General features: G+C 40.9%; 2 protein-coding genes across 5 annotated transcripts in view; both read right to left on the minus strand.

The window, feature by feature from the left end:
* myo3b (myosin IIIB) overlaps positions 1-3,800 on the minus strand; it is a 69,928-nt gene extending 66,128 nt beyond the window's left edge. For 2 of the 3 annotated variants that reach the window (XM_086145772.1, XM_086145774.1), the window contains exons 1-4: positions 3,675-3,800; positions 3,206-3,389; positions 1,210-1,230; positions 429-563 (exon numbers count right to left, since the gene is read on the minus strand). In XM_086145772.1, the coding sequence (XP_086001898.1) occupies positions 429-563; positions 1,210-1,230; positions 3,206-3,389; positions 3,675-3,703 (369 nt within the window). In that variant the 5' untranslated portion in view covers positions 3,704-3,800. The remainder of the gene's footprint in view (positions 1-428; positions 564-1,209; positions 1,231-3,205; positions 3,390-3,674) is intronic. The other variant, XM_086145775.1, reaches the window with a different exon arrangement.
* A 5,963-nt stretch (positions 3,801-9,763) lies between these two features.
* Positions 9,764-20,500, minus strand: part of ubr3 (ubiquitin protein ligase E3 component n-recognin 3) — a 45,145-nt gene continuing 34,408 nt past the window's right edge. For both annotated transcript variants that reach the window (XM_086145777.1, XM_086145776.1), the window contains 8 exons: positions 20,307-20,407; positions 19,126-19,250; positions 16,380-16,493; positions 15,877-16,002; positions 15,481-15,660; positions 13,357-13,566; positions 12,087-12,226; positions 9,764-11,748 (listed from right to left, as the gene is read on the minus strand). In XM_086145777.1, coding sequence (XP_086001903.1) covers positions 11,631-11,748; positions 12,087-12,226; positions 13,357-13,566; positions 15,481-15,660; positions 15,877-16,002; positions 16,380-16,493; positions 19,126-19,250; positions 20,307-20,407 — 1,114 coding nt within the window. In that variant the 3' untranslated portion in view covers positions 9,764-11,630. The remainder of the gene's footprint in view (positions 11,749-12,086; positions 12,227-13,356; positions 13,567-15,480; positions 15,661-15,876; positions 16,003-16,379; positions 16,494-19,125; positions 19,251-20,306; positions 20,408-20,500) is intronic.

Genomic DNA, 20,500 nt, shown 5'->3' on the forward strand with positions numbered 1-20,500 from the left:
TCGTCCCATTTGTGTTATCTTCGTTTCGCGTATCGACGTCTCACCGTTGGCGTTTTAGGGGATCAAGCGGATCAAATTACGACGGCTACACAAAATGATCTCCGACTGAATTTGGATCAAATCAAAAGGGACGATTTGGTAAAATTGTTCGCCCTCTCCTGCAAACCTGTGACGAACAAGCGGTGGGTGATGCTGAATTCCGAGGTCGGTCGCCGTGAGCGAAAAACATAAGAACCCGCACAAATTATGCGATTATGATACACTGGAGCGTTTCATCGCTTTTTCCCGGCGCCTCGGATGGATTCGACGATGCAGTTTCTCCATGGCTCCGCCGACGTGATGCTTTTATCCGACGCCATATTGTATGTTCTTACTCGCGAATCGAAAATCCGCGTATGAAAGGGAAACGATGGAAAAAACCCTCTCACCTCCAGGACGAGCCAGAGCTGCCCGCCAGACACGTTGTCCGTCTTGTAAAACATGCCGAAAAACTTCACCACGTTGGGATGGTTGGACAGGGACCTCAAGATGTTGTACTCCGCCTCGATCTCTTCATCCACGTCCTTTCGGTAGCGGGGAGACCAGAAAAAAAAAAAAAAAAAAAAAGAGCGGTAGTAGTGCAGGACTTTAACATGACAGAAAACGACATTATACGTTGATATTTCAGGCTGTTTTTCATTAAAAACCAAGCCATTGGGTTGAAAGCGGGAGAAAGAAAATCTATAAACTGAGGGAAGGGACGGGCCACCCGGCTAAAACTATCTCTGCAAGTGCTTTTCGATGGAAGTAAATCTCAGAGTGAGCGGAAGAGCAACAGCCAGGGAGGCAGAATTTCTCTCCCCGGATGTCTGAGTGATAGTGTCAGCGGTCTAATCAGGCAGAGGGATGGGAGAGGAAGCAGCTTCATCTCCCGTTATGTCGGATAGCGTCGCCTGGACGGGGGAATCTTCCATTGACTCAATCACCGGGGCGCCTCGGACCCCTCTTGGACCCCTCAATGCGGCGACCGGCGTCCTTATCGCGGATTGACGGGTATTTCGGGGAGGGGGGGTTGCAGGAGCCGGGCTTTCTAGCAAAGCTGAATTAGACGGGCGGTAAATGAAAATGGCAGATTCATATTGCCGGGGCGACTACGAGCGCGACTGCATCGAGGTGGGTTGGCGAGGGATGGGTTGGAGGGACGGGGGGAGCGAAGGACCGGCAACTTACTCTGTTCGAATGGCTTGAATGCTGAGACGAGTCACAGTGATAAAGATTTAGTCAAAATAGCATCCAGCAAACATGTGTAATACAAGAAATAAAGTAGAGCGGGATTCAATTCATGACTTTTTCTTGTGACAAATATCACACACGCAAGGTAAAAGTGCAGGTGAAAGTTAAACTGGATCAGAATGTAAAACCGCTGAGTCGTTATTTTAGCACGACATTGAGGAGTACTGTTTGGCTGAATCTTAGAATTATTTTTACTTTATATGCAGGACTGGCTCAGAAAATTAGACTATTGTGATAAAGTTCTTTATCTTCTGTAATGCAATTAAAAAAACAAAAAAAAATTTTTTCGTGATATTCCAATATTTTGAGATAGGATTTTTGAGTTTTCTTAAGATGTAAGGCCTAATCAGCGATACTAAAATAATAAAAGGCTTGCAATATTTCAGTTGATTTGTAATGAATCAAGAATGTATGGCATTTTTCTTTTTGTAATTGCATTACAGAAGATAAAGAACTTTATCACAATATTCTAATTTTCTGAGACAGTCCTGTACGGTATATATATATATATATATCATTTTTACAATGTGAAGTATCTAGGAAGTGGTCAAATACGGTGAAAATGACATGATGTTAGTACAGAAAATACAGAAATCAGCAGGGCAGGTTTCTGCATTCTGTGCTTAACAATATTAAAAAATTTGCAGCGTTGCAGTGAGAAAATAATTCTCGCAATCCTCTCAAAAATGTCTGATTCCTCAATTTAGTTCTTTTAGGTATTCCTTTTAAAGGTCAACATTTTCATTTAGATTTCAGCCCTATTTGAGATTCTAAGGTCATTTCTTTCAAGATTTGTCCCCATTTTCTCCATTAAATTGTTAGATATAAAACTTCTTCTTCTCCTTTCGGCTTTTCCCTTCAGGGGTCGCCACAGTGAATCAACCTTCTCCATCTAACCCTATTCTCTGCATCCTCCTCCCGTTTGTCTTCCTCTAGACCAGCTCCAATTCCAGCATCCGTCTACCAATATATTCACTATCCCTCCTCTGTAAATGACCCAACCATCTCAGTCTGGCTTCGCTGATCTCCTCTCCAAAACATCTAACATGTGCTGTTCCTCTGATGGACTTATTCCTGATCCTATCCATCCTGGTCACTCCCAAAGAGAACCTCAGCATCTTCATCTCTGCAACCTCCAGCTCTGCCGGCTGTCTTCTCGTCAATGTTTCTAGTCCATACATCATCGCTGGTCTCACCACTGTCTTGTACACCTTTCCTTTTATTCTGGCCAATAGTCTTCTAGCACATAGTACCCCTGACACTTTCCTCGACCATCCCAACCTGCTTGGACCCGTCTCTTCACCTCTTTTCCACACTCTCCATTGCTCTGGACTGTTGACCCCAAGTACCTGAAATCCTCCAGCTTCTTGATCTCCACTCCCTGTAGCCTCACCGTTCCACACGAGTTCCTCTCATTCACACACATATATTCTGTCTTACTGCGACTAACTTTCATTCCTCTCCTTTCCAGAGCATACCTCCAACTCTCTAGATTCTCCTCTACCTGTTCTCTGCTCTCACTACAGATCACAATGTCATCTGCAAACATCATGGTCCATGGAGATTCCTGTCTAACCTCATCTGCCAGCCTGTCCATCACCATTGCAAACAAGAAGGGACTCAGAGCCGATCCCTGATGGAGTCCAACCTCCACCTTGAACTTCTCTGTTACCCCTACAGCACACCTCACCACTGTCTCACAGCTGGCATACATGTCCTGCACCAGTCTAACATACTTCTCGGCCAATCAAGATATCCTCACACAATACCAGAGTTCCTCTCTTGGCACCCTGTCATATGCTTTTTCTAGGTCTAGTTGTTAGATTGTTAGATATAAACCAATATAAAAATACTGAAAGATGTAACAGATTTAGATGCATGAATACACTATATTAAAAAACATCTTAATCACAAATACACCCTTCTGACTTACGCTGATCGGATCCAGAACTTTCACTGCAGCCTGACTCCCATCCTTCTTGCTGGTGACCCTGTAGACTTTGCCGTAAGTGCCTTTGCCGATGGTCTCCACGATGTCCCAGTTGCCCGACGGATCGCCGAGGTTCTCCAGGCCGATCATGCTGGATTTGTAGGGATACAGTCCATACAATGACCTCCTACACAATACCAGATGAATCACAGTTAAATGAACATAATCAAAAAAAAAGTCACTATGTGCAGGATGGAATTAAAAGGTTAATCCCTTTCTAAGACAACACAAAGGACACAGGATCTGTAGAGACCGGACAGAAAACATTCTGGGTGGACACCCTGGAGAAGCAGGTAATAAATGACCTGTTTGCACCGCAACATGTTTATGTTGTTCATATATCCCCCCCCCTCCAAATCCAGGCCGCAAAAAAACCAACAGCTCGTAGGCACGATGACAGAAAGCTACTTACATGGCAAATGTTATTTTCCTCTGACTCATCTGGGTTGAGAGAAATGAAAACTAAAGAGTCTCTGGTGATCATAACATAACAACACCGGTAGCAACGTGCGGCGGCTTCTCCCCGGGGAGGACAGGCAACAAGTGGCATTAAACGGAGACACTGTCTTAGCTTTCTCCGCGGGGGAGTTCATCGCTGACCCCGAGGCCCGAGCTCCTCGGGATCAATCGGATTAGACAGGGATTAACTAGACCAACGCTATCCTGAATCAGCCGCGAATCGCCCCCACAGCCCCAGCGACGATCGCTTATTTATTCACGCGTCCGTGGAAGTGGTAGGAGCGAAGGGACGTGAATTACGGGAGTTGTTCCTACGATCAGAAAAACAACGCGGCGCAGAACACGGAGGGGTCAAAAACGACTCGGCGTGGAGTGACATGATGGAGTGGGGAACGCCACGGGATACATGCATCCTGTGTTTTTTTTTGGGGGGGGGGGGGGGGGGGGGGGGAGATTACCTAAATTCCACAGGGAGGATGATGGAGTGGAAGGGAAGCCGTTTGCACGCTTGTCACAACCGTGTTATGCACCAGGTGTGACCCTGAGTGAGGGGAGGGGAAGTCATTTCGACGGAGATCGGGAGATTGATGTGTAAAGTGTGAACGGCGCCGTGGCAACTCACACACGGGGCATCGGGGGAGGAGATTTATGAAATGTTGTGCATGCAGGTGAGCAATAACACCCGGTAGATATAAGACAGATATGCTGTGGAAAAGTTCAGTTATGCAAGTGATGTCTTCTCCTGTGCCCTTCAAGGAACGCTGGGTTGAACCTTCTGCAACTGTGTGTTTTTTACTCCAGGTGCAGCAGCAACACTACATGACCACTAATAACAGATTTACCCATAAATCTTGTTTTATCCTCGGTAAAACGATCCATCGGTGCTCTGAGGTTAATGTCTCATCCTGAACCGTCCCCTGAATAATGCATCATGTTTCCCCTAATAACCCACAACATGCAAACCCGTTTCCCTGCGACTCATCCGGGCCTCTCTGTTCAGTGCGGAAGTCCAACCGGCAACAACAGCGTGCTGGAAACACACTACTGTTTTCAGAGGTACGCCTCCTATTACTATTTTTTGGTCAATAACGACCGGCATCGTCATCCACTTATGTTTTAATTTTCTTCAAACATCAAATGCATGGCTAAACATTTTTGCACAATCGTGTTGACCTGCTGGACATTAAAGTGAAATGCAGCCACAACCAGATTCTCATTATCATCATCCATTTCTTAAGAAAAAATAAATGGAATATGTGCTGCATTTTTTTGTGAAATTCTTCAAAATAACAAATGCACAGTTAACAGCAATTTTTGCAGAACTGTGTTGTCCCGCCGGACGTTATACGGTGAAATCCAACCACAGCCAGATTTTCATCAACATCATCCATTTCTAAATAAAATGTCATATGAACTGCCATTTTTTTGGTGAATTTCTTCAAATTTAAACAACAAATACACAGCTACCAGAAATTTTTGCAGAAACTCAAAACTACTCACCTGGTCAGTGACTCATTTGTCTAAAACAAACCCTGATCAGCTGAACTCAGATCATGAAGCCAAACTTCCCTGCCTCCGTGCCTTCCCTGCCTTCTTCTGTCAATGCCACCGACTAATTCATGTTCATCTATAAGAATGAATAATTAAGCAGTAATCTGCAACCTGATCGTCCGCCGTGTGTTAAATATTCAGGTGCCAGATGGATTCACTCATAATGATATGAAGCTTCTCGGGTTGCACACAGGTAACCAGGAAGTCGCCGGGTCACATGACTGGCTGGCTGTTTATCCAATGTGAATAATTTCCCCTTATGTAGCATTCAGGTGCTGCTTTATCTGTTTCAAAGTCTACAATTGAGTATTTAAGGTAGAAATATGTAAATATTTTGTTCAGAGACGAGCTGAATCATGAGTTCGCTCACTTTCCACATCATGCATCATTTTTTTTTTTTTTATCTAAACCAACAAGTGTGTAAACATTATGCAGCTCTATCAATCTGTCCAGTCAGACACATTTGGCACAGCGCATTATATGGATATATGAGATTGTTTTGCACACAAGTCTGTAGTCCACTCATATGTTTCTGAGATAAATTGAGGTTGTGTGATGATTAACAAGACAGAGAAGAAAGAAAAAAGTAAAAAAGCAAAAAAGAAAGTTTAATTTTCACACTCCAATAATAATCTCCTTTGTATTTACTTACTTATTCATTAATTTGGTCTCATTTCAAGATTCCAGATATCTGATTGTAGATTATTTTTATTTTATCATTATCATGATAGTAAAATGCAAAGTTTTTTGTTTTTTTTTCAAATTCAAGATTATTGTTTTATTTTATTATCATGATATGAAAAGATGTTTTTTTTTTCAATAGTCAGACCAAATTTTGTGAAGGTTAATGGTGTTTGTCGATCACGTTCCACATCTTTTGCAGGTGATTTTCAAATCCTTGTATTTATCAATGATTTATGTTTATTGCATATGATTTTATTGTATTCTGTTTTATTTATTATTTTAGTTTACATTTTATTATCATTGTCTTGACATGCAAATTATGGATTCATTTTTTTTTCAATAGTCAGACCATATTTTGTGAAGGTTAACGGTTTTGTTGATCACATTTGACATATTTTGCGGTTGATTCTGATATCCTTGTATTTATCAATGATTTATGATTATTGCATGTGATTTTATTTTATTTTATTTAACATTTTATTATCATTATCATGCTATGTAAAGATGGGTTCATTTTTTTTTTCCAATAGTCAAGACTATATTTTGTGAAGGTTAATGGTGTTTGTTGATCACATTTGACATCTTATGCGGGTGATTCTCAGATCCTTGTATTTATCAATGATTTATATGTTTATTTCATATTCCGGCGGGGGGATTCAAAACAGCCTCCTGCAAGAGGGAAGGCAGCTCCAGAACTGGATACCACAGTTCCCACACAGCAGCACTCGAGTTACCCTTTGTTGGTGGCCATCAGGTGACTACATACCTGAATTAAAAAAAAAAAAAAAAAAAAAAAAAAAAGCACCAGATCTCATGTTCAGAGGGCTTATCCTTCCTGCAATTTAATAAAAAAACATGCTCTAAAATCTCCAATGTCTGTAAACAGTGACACCAATCTGTTGGCGTGGGTTATATTTTGGAGTCGTGTCATCTCCCTTTGCACGGGGAAACAGTCACACGACCGTGCGGCGGCAAGATTTCCAGGTGGGGCGACGTCTGGAGGCGCCAGCGGCTGCACAGCCACTGACTTTGTCACCAGAAACAGTGCAAAGTAAAAGTGGGTAATCTCCTTTTCTGCTTCCATCAAACACACACAATCCACCGCCTCTGAGAAAGCCTTACGGGGGAAACTCCACTTTGTAAGTATGTTGAGAGCGAGAGAGAGGAAAAAAAAAACTAACTATAATCCCTTTTAAGGGGATGTGAAGAGGCTTTGCAGTAAAACCTCCACCAGCTGAGAGGCAGGCCGGGCACCCTGCCCTTGTCGTCACCCTGGACGACCAAAGTCTCACACCAGAAACACCGCCAACCCCTTTCTCTTAGCTGTGCCACATAAATCGCTGCAGATAATCTCCAACAGGAGACCTTTGATACGCAAAGAGTCAACTTTATTACCAAAAAAAAAAAAAAAAAAATCTAGATTATCATCAAAGTAATCAATCTCTAAGTCAAATCAATCACTTTATTGGGAGTCATCTAATCACAAACATCCCAGCTGGAAGAGCGGTGGTGTTTATGTGAACCGACCGGTGGAGATGAAGGTGAAGTTGATTGATGCGGCACAAACTGAGTCCGATTTCCAAAAGGCGACAGGATTACGGACCCAAAGCTACTTTGTCTCGAACAGATAAGAAGTGTTTCGACATAAATAACTTTATCAAAAGACCGAGTGCAGATCCTGAATCGTTCATTTCGCTCTCAGATCGAAGACTGTGATAATCTAAATTAATATATAGATAAAAAAATAATGAATGCATTTGATAAAAATGGGAAAAAATCGACCAAGACATTATCAAGTCTACTTCAGTGTGTTTCGACTTCATGTCAGGATTAGAACATTACTTAAAAATCCATATATCGTCACCTTTTTAAAATACTTGACTAGGGCAATTTTTGACAAAAATTATTTTTTTGCCTGAATTGCCCAAATCAACATTTTTTTTGTTTTCTGAAAACCAAGCGAGAAAGCGGTGATATATACATATATAGAGATATATGCATATATCTCTCTCTATATATATACATATACATATGTATAGATATAACCTATGAGTCGGAATGTTCAATTTTTTTCCATTTTAGATTTTTTTTTAATATTATACTGCATGACATGTAAAAAAAAATAATTGTTTTGGGACAGATGATTTAAAAACCCGATTGAAAATCATCATTAAATCAAATGAAAATGGTAATAGGCAGCACTTGTGATTTATCATGACCATGTCAATAAAACTATTTTATTACATATTGTGACAAAACATAAATTGGCATCTGTGTTAAGTATTAACAGTATTCTTGATGAAACACCTCATTTCTGATTAAATAGATTTCAACAGCAAAATATGATTCAGTTAATATTAAATAAAATATTAGTATTTAATATGTAATTTAATAAAAATTCTAATTTTCATGCAAAGTACGGTATTGATCATTATTCTGTAAACTGTCTTTCAGAATAATAAAAACATTTAAAAACATTTTGATAATTGTCATTTATCAAGAGATTAGCGCTGCTGACCTGGTTCTGGATTAGAAAAACGAATCTGGGAGCTGCGGGGTCACAGGGAAGTGTGTTACATGATCTACATAATAAAATCCAAAAATAAAAGCTTCCTCTTCTACTTCCTATTCTGGTGTTAAATGATCCGGTTAAATTTATGGATTTGCTCTGTGACTGCTCCTCATCCTGCTGATGCCAAAGGTTTATTTTTTTTCCCCTCTGCCTATTTTGGAAGCTGTGCAAATATTGAGGATGTAAAAAAAGTGTCTATTTCTACTATCAATTAAGAAATACCGTAATAAATTACAAAAATAAATAATATGGCAACAGAACTGGAGCAGTGCTCCTACCTGGACTTCGACTTGTCTGCAATCCCATCTTGATCGCCTGCAAACCAAAGGAGGCAAATTCAGAACCCTGGTTAGTTTCCTGTCATTCACACATCGGACCGACCCGTCGGCTGCGGCCTTTTTATTCAAACGCAAATCTCCGTGATGCATCTCACCGTCCTTCCAGAGCAACATATCCAAAATCGATTTTCCTGTTTACTCTGCGAGGGGCCTTGAATTATTAAAAAGTAAGCTTAGAGACACCTGAGCGTGTTTTCTCCGCAGACCGGAAGCTCTTTGCTGACCCGTTTAAAGAGGAGGGTGAACCCACCTGAGCAGGATGCAAGCGCGGAAATGTCCAGCGAGGGTTGTTGAAGGAGCGCCTGCAGCAGTAACATCTCACTGCAGGAGAACCTGTGGCTCGGGATCCGGCCTGCTTTTATCCGGGTGAAATTCCTTTGCTGGTCGACTTCATTCGCGGGGCTTTTTCTGCGGTCATTATCCACAAGGCCCCTCTTGTTAATGAAGGGTCGGCCCAATTATCCGCTGAATATGCCGGTCACATGGCAGCGGCCTAACATTTTTCAAAGGATAGCGATCACAGTCCATCAGAGAAGACTAGTAGTGCAAACCTTTACACAACACAGGCCTGGGGAAGATTTAAAAAAAAAAAAAAAAAAAGGCAAAAACACCTTACTAACACCTTAGTCACACGCCATTTACTCCACGCAAAAGCATCTGCTTAGGTAGAAAAAAAAAAATAGACTATTTACATTAAAAAGTATTTACATAAAAACATCATCTGACCTGAGAACAAATCATTTCAATGAATGGAATCACTGTTTTCTGCTTTTTTTTTTTGGTTAAACATACATTAAAATATATTTTAAAATGCTTTGAAATATGCAGCCAGCGGTGATTTTGGAAGTTAATTGCATAATTAAACTATCTAGCTCTCGAAACAGGTACGAAGACGAATCAGTGTGCTAATATTTTATTCACATATGATACATTTTGCATTAAATGTCCAAGTCATACTTTCTGGTCAAAATCAGAAAGTTTGAGTCAGCACCTACAGTAATGTACTGTATTCTCTCTTCATTCATACAGGAGAACACACAAGAGCTTTCACTTACAATTTACACCCATTACTCATTGGCTATTTGCGGTCATTTACAAAGTGGATTCTGCAAAAAAAAAAAAAAAAAAAAAAAAAAAAATCAAGGAGAGGGGAGAAGTCCGGTAAACAAAAAAAAAAAAGCAGCATGCATGAATCAAACAAGTTTTCAAGTGTTAAAACTTGTTTCTTAGAGTCTCTCGATGCAGCATGACGCAGCCCAGCGTTTCAAAACTGGACATTAGGGATCGTCAGCGGTGGCACGCTGTTACTCACTCATAAAAAAAAAAAAAAAAAAAAAAAACTTTAAAAACATCTTACAGGCACGACTGGATACATTTGCTCTCTTCCAGAAAAAGATGATATTCAGAAAATGAAGTAGCTAAGACACTTAAATAATGTGGCTCTAGGGATGTCATGCACAGTGTAGAATGGATGCTCAAGTCTTGCAATGATGGAATGCAACTACAAGTTACAACTAGATGATGTATGAAAAAAAGATAGTCGTCACAATAAACGGACTGCAGTTATGACTCCACAGTTTGAGGCATAAAGGGATTGACTTTCTGCCGTGACAGAAAGATGAAGAGTATTGGCATTTCTCCTCAAAAGCAATGTTCCTTACAGTGACTTTCATAAACTGAGAGAACTGACAGAACCCCAAAATCTGTTTTGCACATGGGCAATAACATTTCTTTGAAAATGTAAGCCACTTGAATTCACACAGTTAATTGATGCATTTGATTTTTGTTATTTGCAAGCAGAGAATGATCTTTTACTGACAGGCTGTCGCCATCTTTGAGTTTCCTGCATCGAGCGCAACGAGGCGACTGCAAAACTTTTTTTAAACATTAAAGTGAATTTGAGCCAACGTTCCCAGCGACCTACCGTCACCCCCACCTTTAGAAAAAGAATCTTCACAAAAAGTTAAAATTACTTAACGTCATGAGCAGCAGCATTTATTTAAATATCTAAAAATTATTTCAAACAGAAAAAAAAAAAAAAAAAAAAAAAAAAAAAAATTCCTGAGGATGGATTGCAACTAGACCCATAAAAAGAGCCTTTGCGCGTTCGCAAATAAACTCTGGTGTGTTGATGGGTGGATTTGTCCAGCCTGCCGTCGCGCAGCGGCAGACGATGAGCACACGTTGCAATAACATCGCGACGCTCACGGGGAGCTCAAAACTCATGTCAGCATAGCAGAGCGCATTTTGATAAATAAAAGGGATATGCATTTACGTCATCATACACGGTGCAAAAAAGTCAAACTTTGCAGGGATATTCAGCACTTTGATACATAATTGTTTTAAACCAAATAAATACAATATCCTTCTAAACACCTGCTTCAATCCAATTAGATTTCCGGGAGACATTGTGCTTTTTTTTTTTTTTTTTTTTAACTTTGATTTATTTTTTTTCCCCCCAAATTCTTTGTTGAAAACCACACAATAAATCACGTAACACCCACGCGCGCACACACACGCACTCACTCACGCTCGCACACGTGTTAATCTTTAGGCATGTGTTGTACACCAAACTTCACATAAACCAAGGCTATGGCAGCGATACCCTCATTGGAAGTGTGTGTTTGTCACAGAAGAGTTCCCAAGTATTCTGACCGTGGCAGACACATTTTGCCAAATGAAGGGAAAATATAAACAAAAAAACAAAATAAAATACACCATCTTCTCTGTCATGGTTGCAGGTTTTTGTGGACTTTGGAAGATCCTACAGTCCGTTATAGTGAGGCCCCCAACGCTTATTGATGTGATCGAAGGTGTGTGAAACCCACTGCTGCTCCAACACTCGATACCTCTCCTCACACAAGAAGAGAGGCTTGCCACGGCTGAAGAAAAGCAGATCGGGGAAAAGTGAGGTGAAAGTGAGGCTTTTGTTTTTACCCCCCCCCTACTTCAGCACAAAATAGTCTCCTTTAAAAAGGAGATTCTTTTGTCCAAAATTCAAACGAGGCATTCATTTCCTTGCAGGGATATGGGCTGGTTGAGTTTTTGTTTCTAACTATATTAAATTTAATTATCGACGACAAAGTTGCTAATCAGAAAAATGACAGTGCAGTGACAACATCATGCAGTGTAACACAAAGACATTGGGGTTGTCAAACATTTGTCTTCTTAGCACATACTACATTGTGTCTGTGTGTATGTGTGTGTGTGTGTGTCGTACCGTAAATCACGGTCTTCCTCGCCATGTGCGTCGAGGTAAACTGAACCCCAGAGACAGAATCGATGGCCACGGATAATGATGATGACCGAGGCGTTTATCAGGAGAAAGATGCCGGTGGCTGCGCCGCAATGTTGGGAATGCTAGGAGTGACAGTAGACAGAAAGTTTTGCAATATACACTGCTCAAAAAAAAAATAAAGGGAACACTTAAAAAACACATCCTAGATCTAAATGAATGAAATATTCTTATGAAATACTTTGCTCTTTACACAGTTGAATGTGCTGACAAGAAAATCACACAAAAATGATCAATGGAAATCAAATGTATCAACCCATGGAGGTCTGGATTAGGAATCACACTCAAAATTAAAGTGTAAAAACACACTCCAGGCTGATCCAACTTTGATGTAATGTCCTTAAAACAAGTCAAAATGAATCTGTGTTGCTTCCTGAGTGGACACTATGATTTCACCGAAGTGTGATTGACTTGGAGTTACATTGTGTTGTTCAAGTGTTCCCTTAATTTTTTTGATTAGTGTATATATATATATATATATATATATACATGAATGGGTATATTTAAAAAATACAAAAATATACATAAATAAAATAAATATATCTATTGTACCATAACAGTGAATGGATAGAAGAATATAAAAGATTGTGGCTTTAATAGTCTCACAATTATGATTATTAGATATTTAAATTCACACAGCAGAGAGTGGAGAGTGCAGCAGAGGTGGTTAAGTAATAAATATTATAAACAGTAGTATATCAAAACATATAGGAAAATATTGAAAAAAATATAAACACCCTTGTACGAAGAAATGGAAACCAGCAGTAAACGATGGCTGCTTACAGCAGCAACAATTTGGTTTCTTTACAATTAAGCTTCGTGCACACTCTCACGCAGCCCCTGTCACGTTATATGATTGCTGTTACACCTTGCTGCCTTTGTAAAAGTGCCCTTTGGGGAGCCGTGTAATCACTTCGACCTATTAACACGCGGGAAAGAGGCGTCCTGACTAACAAAAAAAAAAAACTGATGTTAAAGACAGGAGTTAACAGCTGTGGTCACGAATCGCAAGTGTTGTGGAATGGAGGTGTGACCTAAACATGAGCTAGAGCATCCTTGAACAGATCCCTTCGGTTTATTAATTCTAAATAAAAAAAAAAACAAAAAAAAAAACACACAGCCGAACAGCACGTGTTAAAAGATATCACTCAAGGACTCGATCAGGCGGATCTTTCCAGGCACGGAGAAAACTTACCAAAACACATTCACAGATCCCCTGTTGCTTGCAGCAGGCCCCTTTCAGACAGACAAAGGCGCCGCAAACGAGGCAGAGCGCGGGATCTTTTGGCACCTTTTTGCAGGCAGTGCAGGCCTTCCTGTGGTAGTATTGGAAGATGATATTGTAGTTGTCGGGCAGCTGGAGAAGACGGGGGGACGCCCACTGAGGATCCTGGACGAGCAAGGTCTTCAGAGGAGACAGACGGGAGAAAAGACAGGAATATTTAAAAGGATGTTCAATCTGCTCCTTTTTGCTCTTCCCTCGCCTGAAATCTTAAAATATTGATCGGAAAATGTCCCCGGTTTCGGCGAAGCTGTGAAAATCATTAACAGCAAAAGCCGACAGGAGGACGTATGAGTCGAAGATTACATCTCTGAGAGACTGAAATATACAAGGAACCAGGCTTCCTAGATTTGTACTTTAAAAAAGGATGTGGTTTTGCAGTCTTGCTAAACTAAAGAGGTCTTCACTTCAGCTTCAGGTCCTTCAGCTATACTGACATGGAGTTTCTCGTTACCATAGTTATGAATAAAAAGCTGAAAAAAGCCTTTAAATCACACACACGCACACACACACACACACACACACACACACACACACACAGACACACACACAGACACACACACACACACACACACACACACACACACACAATTCAAGTGGATATCCTGTTGAATTTACTAATACATCCTATTAATTTATGATTAGTCCCAGTAGGGCTACGGGCTTTTAAAAAAAAAAAAAAGTTAATGAAAACTATTTTCGTTAAAAACCAGGAGGTTGTATTTCAGAAAAAATGCCAACTAAGACTTTCAGGGTTTTAAAGAAGCAGTCAAACATATTGATCTGGATAGACATAAATATACCGTATGCCAGGCACGTTCAAAGTCCGGCTCGCGGGCCAAATGTGGCCCATGTTTAAATATGCAACCTCTGTCCGAAAATCAATAATATGCGGAAATTAGAATATTTTTTCAGCTAAATATGAAACAACTTCTGATTAATATCACTCTTCGTGTTATTATGTTGTTCAGGTTATGAATTTAGAAGTTCATCATGAGCATTTAATAGTGTAATGTTTCAAATGAACCTAGATAAGTTTAATCGTTCGGAAAGTTTTTTTTTCCCCCCCAAGACAGACTTTTCTGCAAATATGAAAAACTGAAAAAACTTTAAAGTTGTGTTCTGTGAACACATGAAAACTATGCAATAAAAAAAAAAAAAAAAATCATGAAATAGTTCATTTGCATTTAATATTAATAGTTCAAAGAATGTCAGGCTGAATGGGTCGGCCCTCACACATTTTCACCACACAAAATATGGCCATCTCTGCAAAAAGTTTGTGGACACCCCTGCCCGTATGCTGACTGGCTGCAAACTGCCTTCTTTGCAAAAAATCCATTCATGTATTTCTATTTGTTCCATTGATTCCCCCGGAGACGCCCTGCTGTCGTCTGCGTTATCCACTGTGAACGCAGACTCCAGATATTTACACAGCAATATTGCGATTCTTATCAGGAATGATAAAACATGCTGAAAAGTTTTTAATTTGTGTTCTGAACATTTCACCGCTGACAGCACAGTCAGGGCAGGTCTATATTGAACAAATAAAAATCCTGCGCCAGCGGCGCACTTTGAGGGAGCGTTCGAGATTTATAGCACTGTCAAGGTGCAGTGGTTCTCCGACTTTTTCCCGATAATGTACCCCCTTTGAAAAATTTTTAGTTAAGTCCCCTGAGAAATCGTCAGGGAAAACAATATTTGGGGGGTTGGGGGGGGGGGGGGGGTGCTGTGCGATCAAATATGATTTATCAAAACGTTGTGGGTGATATATCTAAAAATCCTACATTTCAAAAAGTGACAGTTAATACTGACAGTCATTTTAAATTCTTTTTTAATTATGTTAAAGCGAAAAGAGCCGCGGTTTCAGTAAACTGGGTCTTTTTGGCAAGCGAGAAAAATTCATCGAGAATCAAAGGGGATTGTGTTTAACTGGTTCTTCGTCTTTCTCGGTGGCAGGGGGGGGAAATCTTTTCCAAACATCCCGCCGGGACGCGCCGTCACACACTGAATATTCCATCAGCCGAAGTTCCCACCTACCAGCGATTGCTCCGTCTGAATCTGAGTGAGGTCTTTGACCTCAGCACACCACTGTGTCAAGAGGTCGAAGCCGCTGGCCGCCCACTCCAGGCACGAGGCACTGTGCACGTTGTTCGAAGATGGAAGGGCAGGGGGTAGGAGGCCCAGACACGCGGCCAAGGACGAGAACTCCTCCTCCTCCTGAGAACAAGAAAACAACTGGTTTTCTCAAGCTAGTGATTTGCAGGACGTCAGGAGGGGCAGGCGGGGGAAATAAGAAATCAATCATGCTGGATGAGCGTCCTCGCTGTCGCTCTGAGCAATAGAAAAAAAAAAAAAAAAAAAAAAAAACAACAAAAGGTGCAGATATTTTAATGCATACGAGAAGGCTGGACGCCGTTGGTTGATAAAACATACCGTGCAGCCGGTGAGATTGTCCCCGTAAAGGTGATGCTGCAGAAGGCAAGAGAGGCGAAGGAAGGGCAGGCAGAACTGCTGGAGGCTGAACTCGATAGACTGAGGGGACCACACGCTGGAGCTCAGCTGGGGAGGGGAACAACAGCGGCGCCTGATCAATAACCGGTCAACGGCTCGCTGATAATATTGTGATGTATATCTCCCCCGGAGGTTATTACGGCAAAGATAAAGCTATTTTTATTTGGCGCGCGTGCATTTGACCGCGCGTGGGTCAAATGCAAGGGAGCGAATTTCACCGAGGGGCATTGTTCTACGTTCGGCGCCCCGGTCAGGGACGCCAAGAAGAGAATCGAGCTAACATAATTGTTAACTCGCCGTCGGCTCCCGGAGGACTGAAGCAATCACAGGGAACACGTGCAAAAAAAAAAAACGGACGCAGAAAAGGCGCCGGTAGCCTCTTGTCTACGTTTACGTGTAGAAAAGCGAGGTTTCTGGTGTCTCACCATTGAGGTTTCTTCGGTGTTCACCCTGTAGAAGCTGTCGTCCTTTGAGAGCTCGCTGATAACGTGGCTGAGCAGAGCTTCAAACGACTTCTCTGTGTTTGCGAAATTCTGCGCCTGAAATAAAATATTAACAACAGAATAAGCGAACACCAAAGGATGTGCGTGCATCGCTTTCCACTTTCATCACTGATAACTGCGGGTCAACACTGTTTTCCTTCTGTCTGATGTACAGGCAACACTATCTGATGAGTACTTTCTTTTTTTTTGTACTGCTAAACGGCTAAAAGCCTTTTCTATATGGTCAGTGTCCGACTCTGCGTTTTCCGTAAGGAAAGCGAATCACAAAAGAAACCAGAAGGATTACCTCCAATGTTTACTTTCAAACAAAAATGTTATTTTTATCATTGTTTGATGCTAATATAAACAAACAAAACAAACATGAACTTTACTTAAAAGCAATGAAACCTTTTTGGTTTCCACACAGGGTTGGGATGAAAACTGAACATTTTACATCCCATTAACAAAATATTTTTATAGCCCTGAGATCTCAATCAAGAAGATGTAAGTCATCATATAAGGTTAAGCAAAGACTAGCGGAGGAAAATCATCGAATTTCCAATGGGCTGTTAAAAATAACATCAAAAACTTCCTGACGTCTTTCGAAATCATTTTAACGCAAACTACCGATTGGCTAAACATTATCCAAAATGGCAATTCTTTTTACTTTATATGGAAAACTTGCTTAAAGGTATAAATTCTCAAAGCAACTGAGTCTATTCAAGGCTTTCCCTTCTTCCCAAAGAGATGTTTTATTTTTTTTAATTTTTTTATTTTATATTTCAGATGCTCCTCTGAGCCCATGGCCATCAGAATGTATAATAGCAGCCTGGGTTATCCATTTTTATCCGTGTGTGTGTGTGTATGTATATGTGAGGCTGGCTAACAGCTATTTTTAATGACGTGATCTACCCGCACGACCTGTACTGTAGTGTAGCGTATTCTGTGTCTCGCGGTTGAGACGTTTTCTTTACGTTGTGGGGTAGAGTTTATTTTGAAAGGCAGGGCTCTGCGATCGACCTGCGTTGCCTTGGCGATTGACCGGTAGATCAGGATCGGCGTGTTGGGCACCCCTTCCCTAATCAATACAAACACCTATCTCAGTGAACCACCGCTATCTTGTACCTTCTTCTGGAAATAACTACCGATCGCAAGGCAGTTGATCAACTCCCCCACAAATATTAGCCAAGCAAAAGAGGACTACGAGAAAGAACAACAAATACATTAACAATGTATGATCGAGTTTTTACAAAATATACTTTAATTCACACAGAGTCCGGTCTTAAAGAAGGTCTGAACCCAAATGAGAACATTATGCTGATGGACTGTTTTTTGCGTAACGTCCATCTAAACTCTCAGTAACTGGTATCAGGCCTTCCCTATGCTTTGTGCCGTAATCAACTAAGGCTTGATATTTATTACATTCATTAAATTTGCCTTACAGACGAATGTCATCATCCCATCCCTCATTAGCCGGAATACATGGTATTTTCATCATGTGCTCTGCCGCCGCTGTCACTACACCGTGCGTCGGCACCGACACCTGTTTCTGCAAACAACGTCGGCTTTCGTTATGATCGCCGTCGTTTCTAAAGCACAGCAAAAACGCATTTCGGCATCCGCTTCGTCATCACATCTGAATATATAGAGCAGAACTAATCGAACCGTTTCACCTGCACACCTAAGGTCCCCCTGGAGTATGAAATGGGTGCTGCGCGGAGAAATCTAACGATTCCTGTGGAAAAAGCTGGGGGACAATAATTTATCCCCAAACCAAAACAAGATCTGATAAGCGGTCTGGACATTACGGAGTGTATGTTTTGACGAAAGAATTCGACTAGATTGGCTGGCGTGTTATAGAGAGAAAAAGCCAAAAGCATTTATCAAGTTGAAGGTGGTAGAATATAAAACAGTACCTTATCTCCTCTGCTGTCCTTTGTCATAGATTTATAGGGAAGGAATTTCAAACCCTCAAGATTTCCTCTCTCTATGCCACGATCATTGTTCAAACCCGCACTTTTATGAAGAACGCCAGTTTAATTATGATGGCGCGAGACTTTTGGGGCGAGATAACCGTGCCCGGAAATATCAATGTCATTTTGTTATCATCGGATACAATTCTCGGTTTCCAGCGAAACAAACGCTTCAGTCAAGAATGGATATTTCAATTAGGTGGGAAAAGGGAGATGTGATCAAAGTGACATTCTATTCGAAGCACCTCAACTGTCCATGCATTAATTCTGTCCTTACTACAGTTATGAAATCGTGTTGGCAGTTCGGGATTGCTTGATATTCAGATCATGACTATGCGGCGCGATACTTATCCACACTTCCATTATAGATGGACACGCGCTATAGGAGAAGGATTCTGTTATTCGTAGTTTGACATTCAGGCCGGTCAGAGTCACTAAATCAAATTTAATAGAGTGGAGACAAAAAGCCACTTAATGCACCACTCTGCAGCACTACTTTTCCTGATAATGAAGATCGATACGGTCTGCTGTGGAAACCACATGAACGGAATGGCAACGGACTTAATTCGTCTTAATACGAAGTCATTCATATCGAGTTGGTTGTTGGGAGAAAAACAAGGAGGCTCAACAAGTGCTCGCAGGTACAAACAGGTTTGTTAAATTTCATGGATAACAATGTGAAGAAACAAATCTACTAGTTAACATTTTGCTTTTACCTTTTTAAGAGCTCCACTTGTACTCCAGGCCTGCCTTTCCTCTGGGCTGAACTTGGTTGAGAGTGCAGCCAGGGCCTGGGTGAACTGCAGGTTGTAGAGCATCTTCACCAGACAGGTAAAGTGCTCTTCACGGGGAAAAGAGTGAAGCGCTCATGAGCCGAAGCGAAGGCAAGACACTGAGAACTTTAAAATCGAGTGGATACGTTGGCGAAATGTATGAAGTGGCTTCGCCGGGAGGGAAACTAAATGCTGGACAGAGGCTAATCCGTCCAGTGTGATACACACTTTTTTTTTTTTAATTTACTTATTTTTATTTTTTTAGAAAGACAGACTTTTAGCGTTAGGAATAGGGTGAGGATGATTCGAAGTAAAAGATCATCCCAAATTATTTGTTTTGGCTAGAAAAAAGTGAAGCAGACATATTCCAAGTTCATCAACGTAGTGCATTTTGATTAAACCCATTATGCCTTAATAGATATTCATCTCTCATTTTGTCAGACAGATAAAGATCATCTCAAGACCACAGTTGTTAATTGTGCTTGAATTTTTTGCTTTGTTTTTTGAATTTGATAAAATGAACATGAAAAAGCCTGCGATAATGAATAAATGCAAAACGCGGCCCGACCTTGAAAACGATCCCACTTAAGGACATCTATAAATCCTTGACAGAATGTGCAAAAGCCACAGTTAGCCTAACTGTCGTGATTAGATAAAATGTGACAGGTTTAAACCACCACTTTCAACTTGTGAGAGTTCCAATTGTCCCCATGACATGTGTGAATATTTTTTACACTTTTCACACGTTACCCTATGGTCCCGGAATAACACATCTATCAGTGAATTTGAAAAAAAAAACCTTCACTGTTTATTGTCTTTGGGGCTGGAATGTGCGTTTTAGAAATAACATCTAGCTAAATTCCAACTCACTGAGGAGCATCTCTTTTGAAAACGCACAGAAGCAACTGATAGTAAGTAGTTAAAAGTCATGTTATGGTTCGGTGTTGCAAGGAAGGGCAGGGACTCTACTGACAAAATGTGAGTTTATTCTTTGACTACTAAAACATCCCAATTCAAATCTTCTTTGTTAACATGGCAGCTACCTAGATTACTTCTAGATGGAACTGTGTCCTGATGACTATCTTGTATCTTGGCGTGTCGTGCTATAGACATAGGCACTTTACCTTTTCGCAGCGGCTGGGGCATCGTCAGCACGAAGATGATAAGCAGGGACGGGACATCTCGAAAAAGCATGGGCACCTCAGGTCTTTCTTCATCGAAGCCACTGCATAAAAAGAAAGGAACTTATAAACTCCTTTTCATGTTGTAGAGCAACTGTAATGAAGTGAGAAAAACAATTTATTCCCATTCTGTGGAA

The sequence above is a fragment of the Fistularia commersonii genome, chromosome 4, assembly GCF_037954325.1.
Source record: "Fistularia commersonii isolate RoL2024-O1a breed Wild chromosome 4, RoL_Fcom_v1.0, whole genome shotgun sequence".
NCBI lineage: Eukaryota > Metazoa > Chordata > Actinopteri > Syngnathiformes > Fistulariidae > Fistularia > Fistularia commersonii.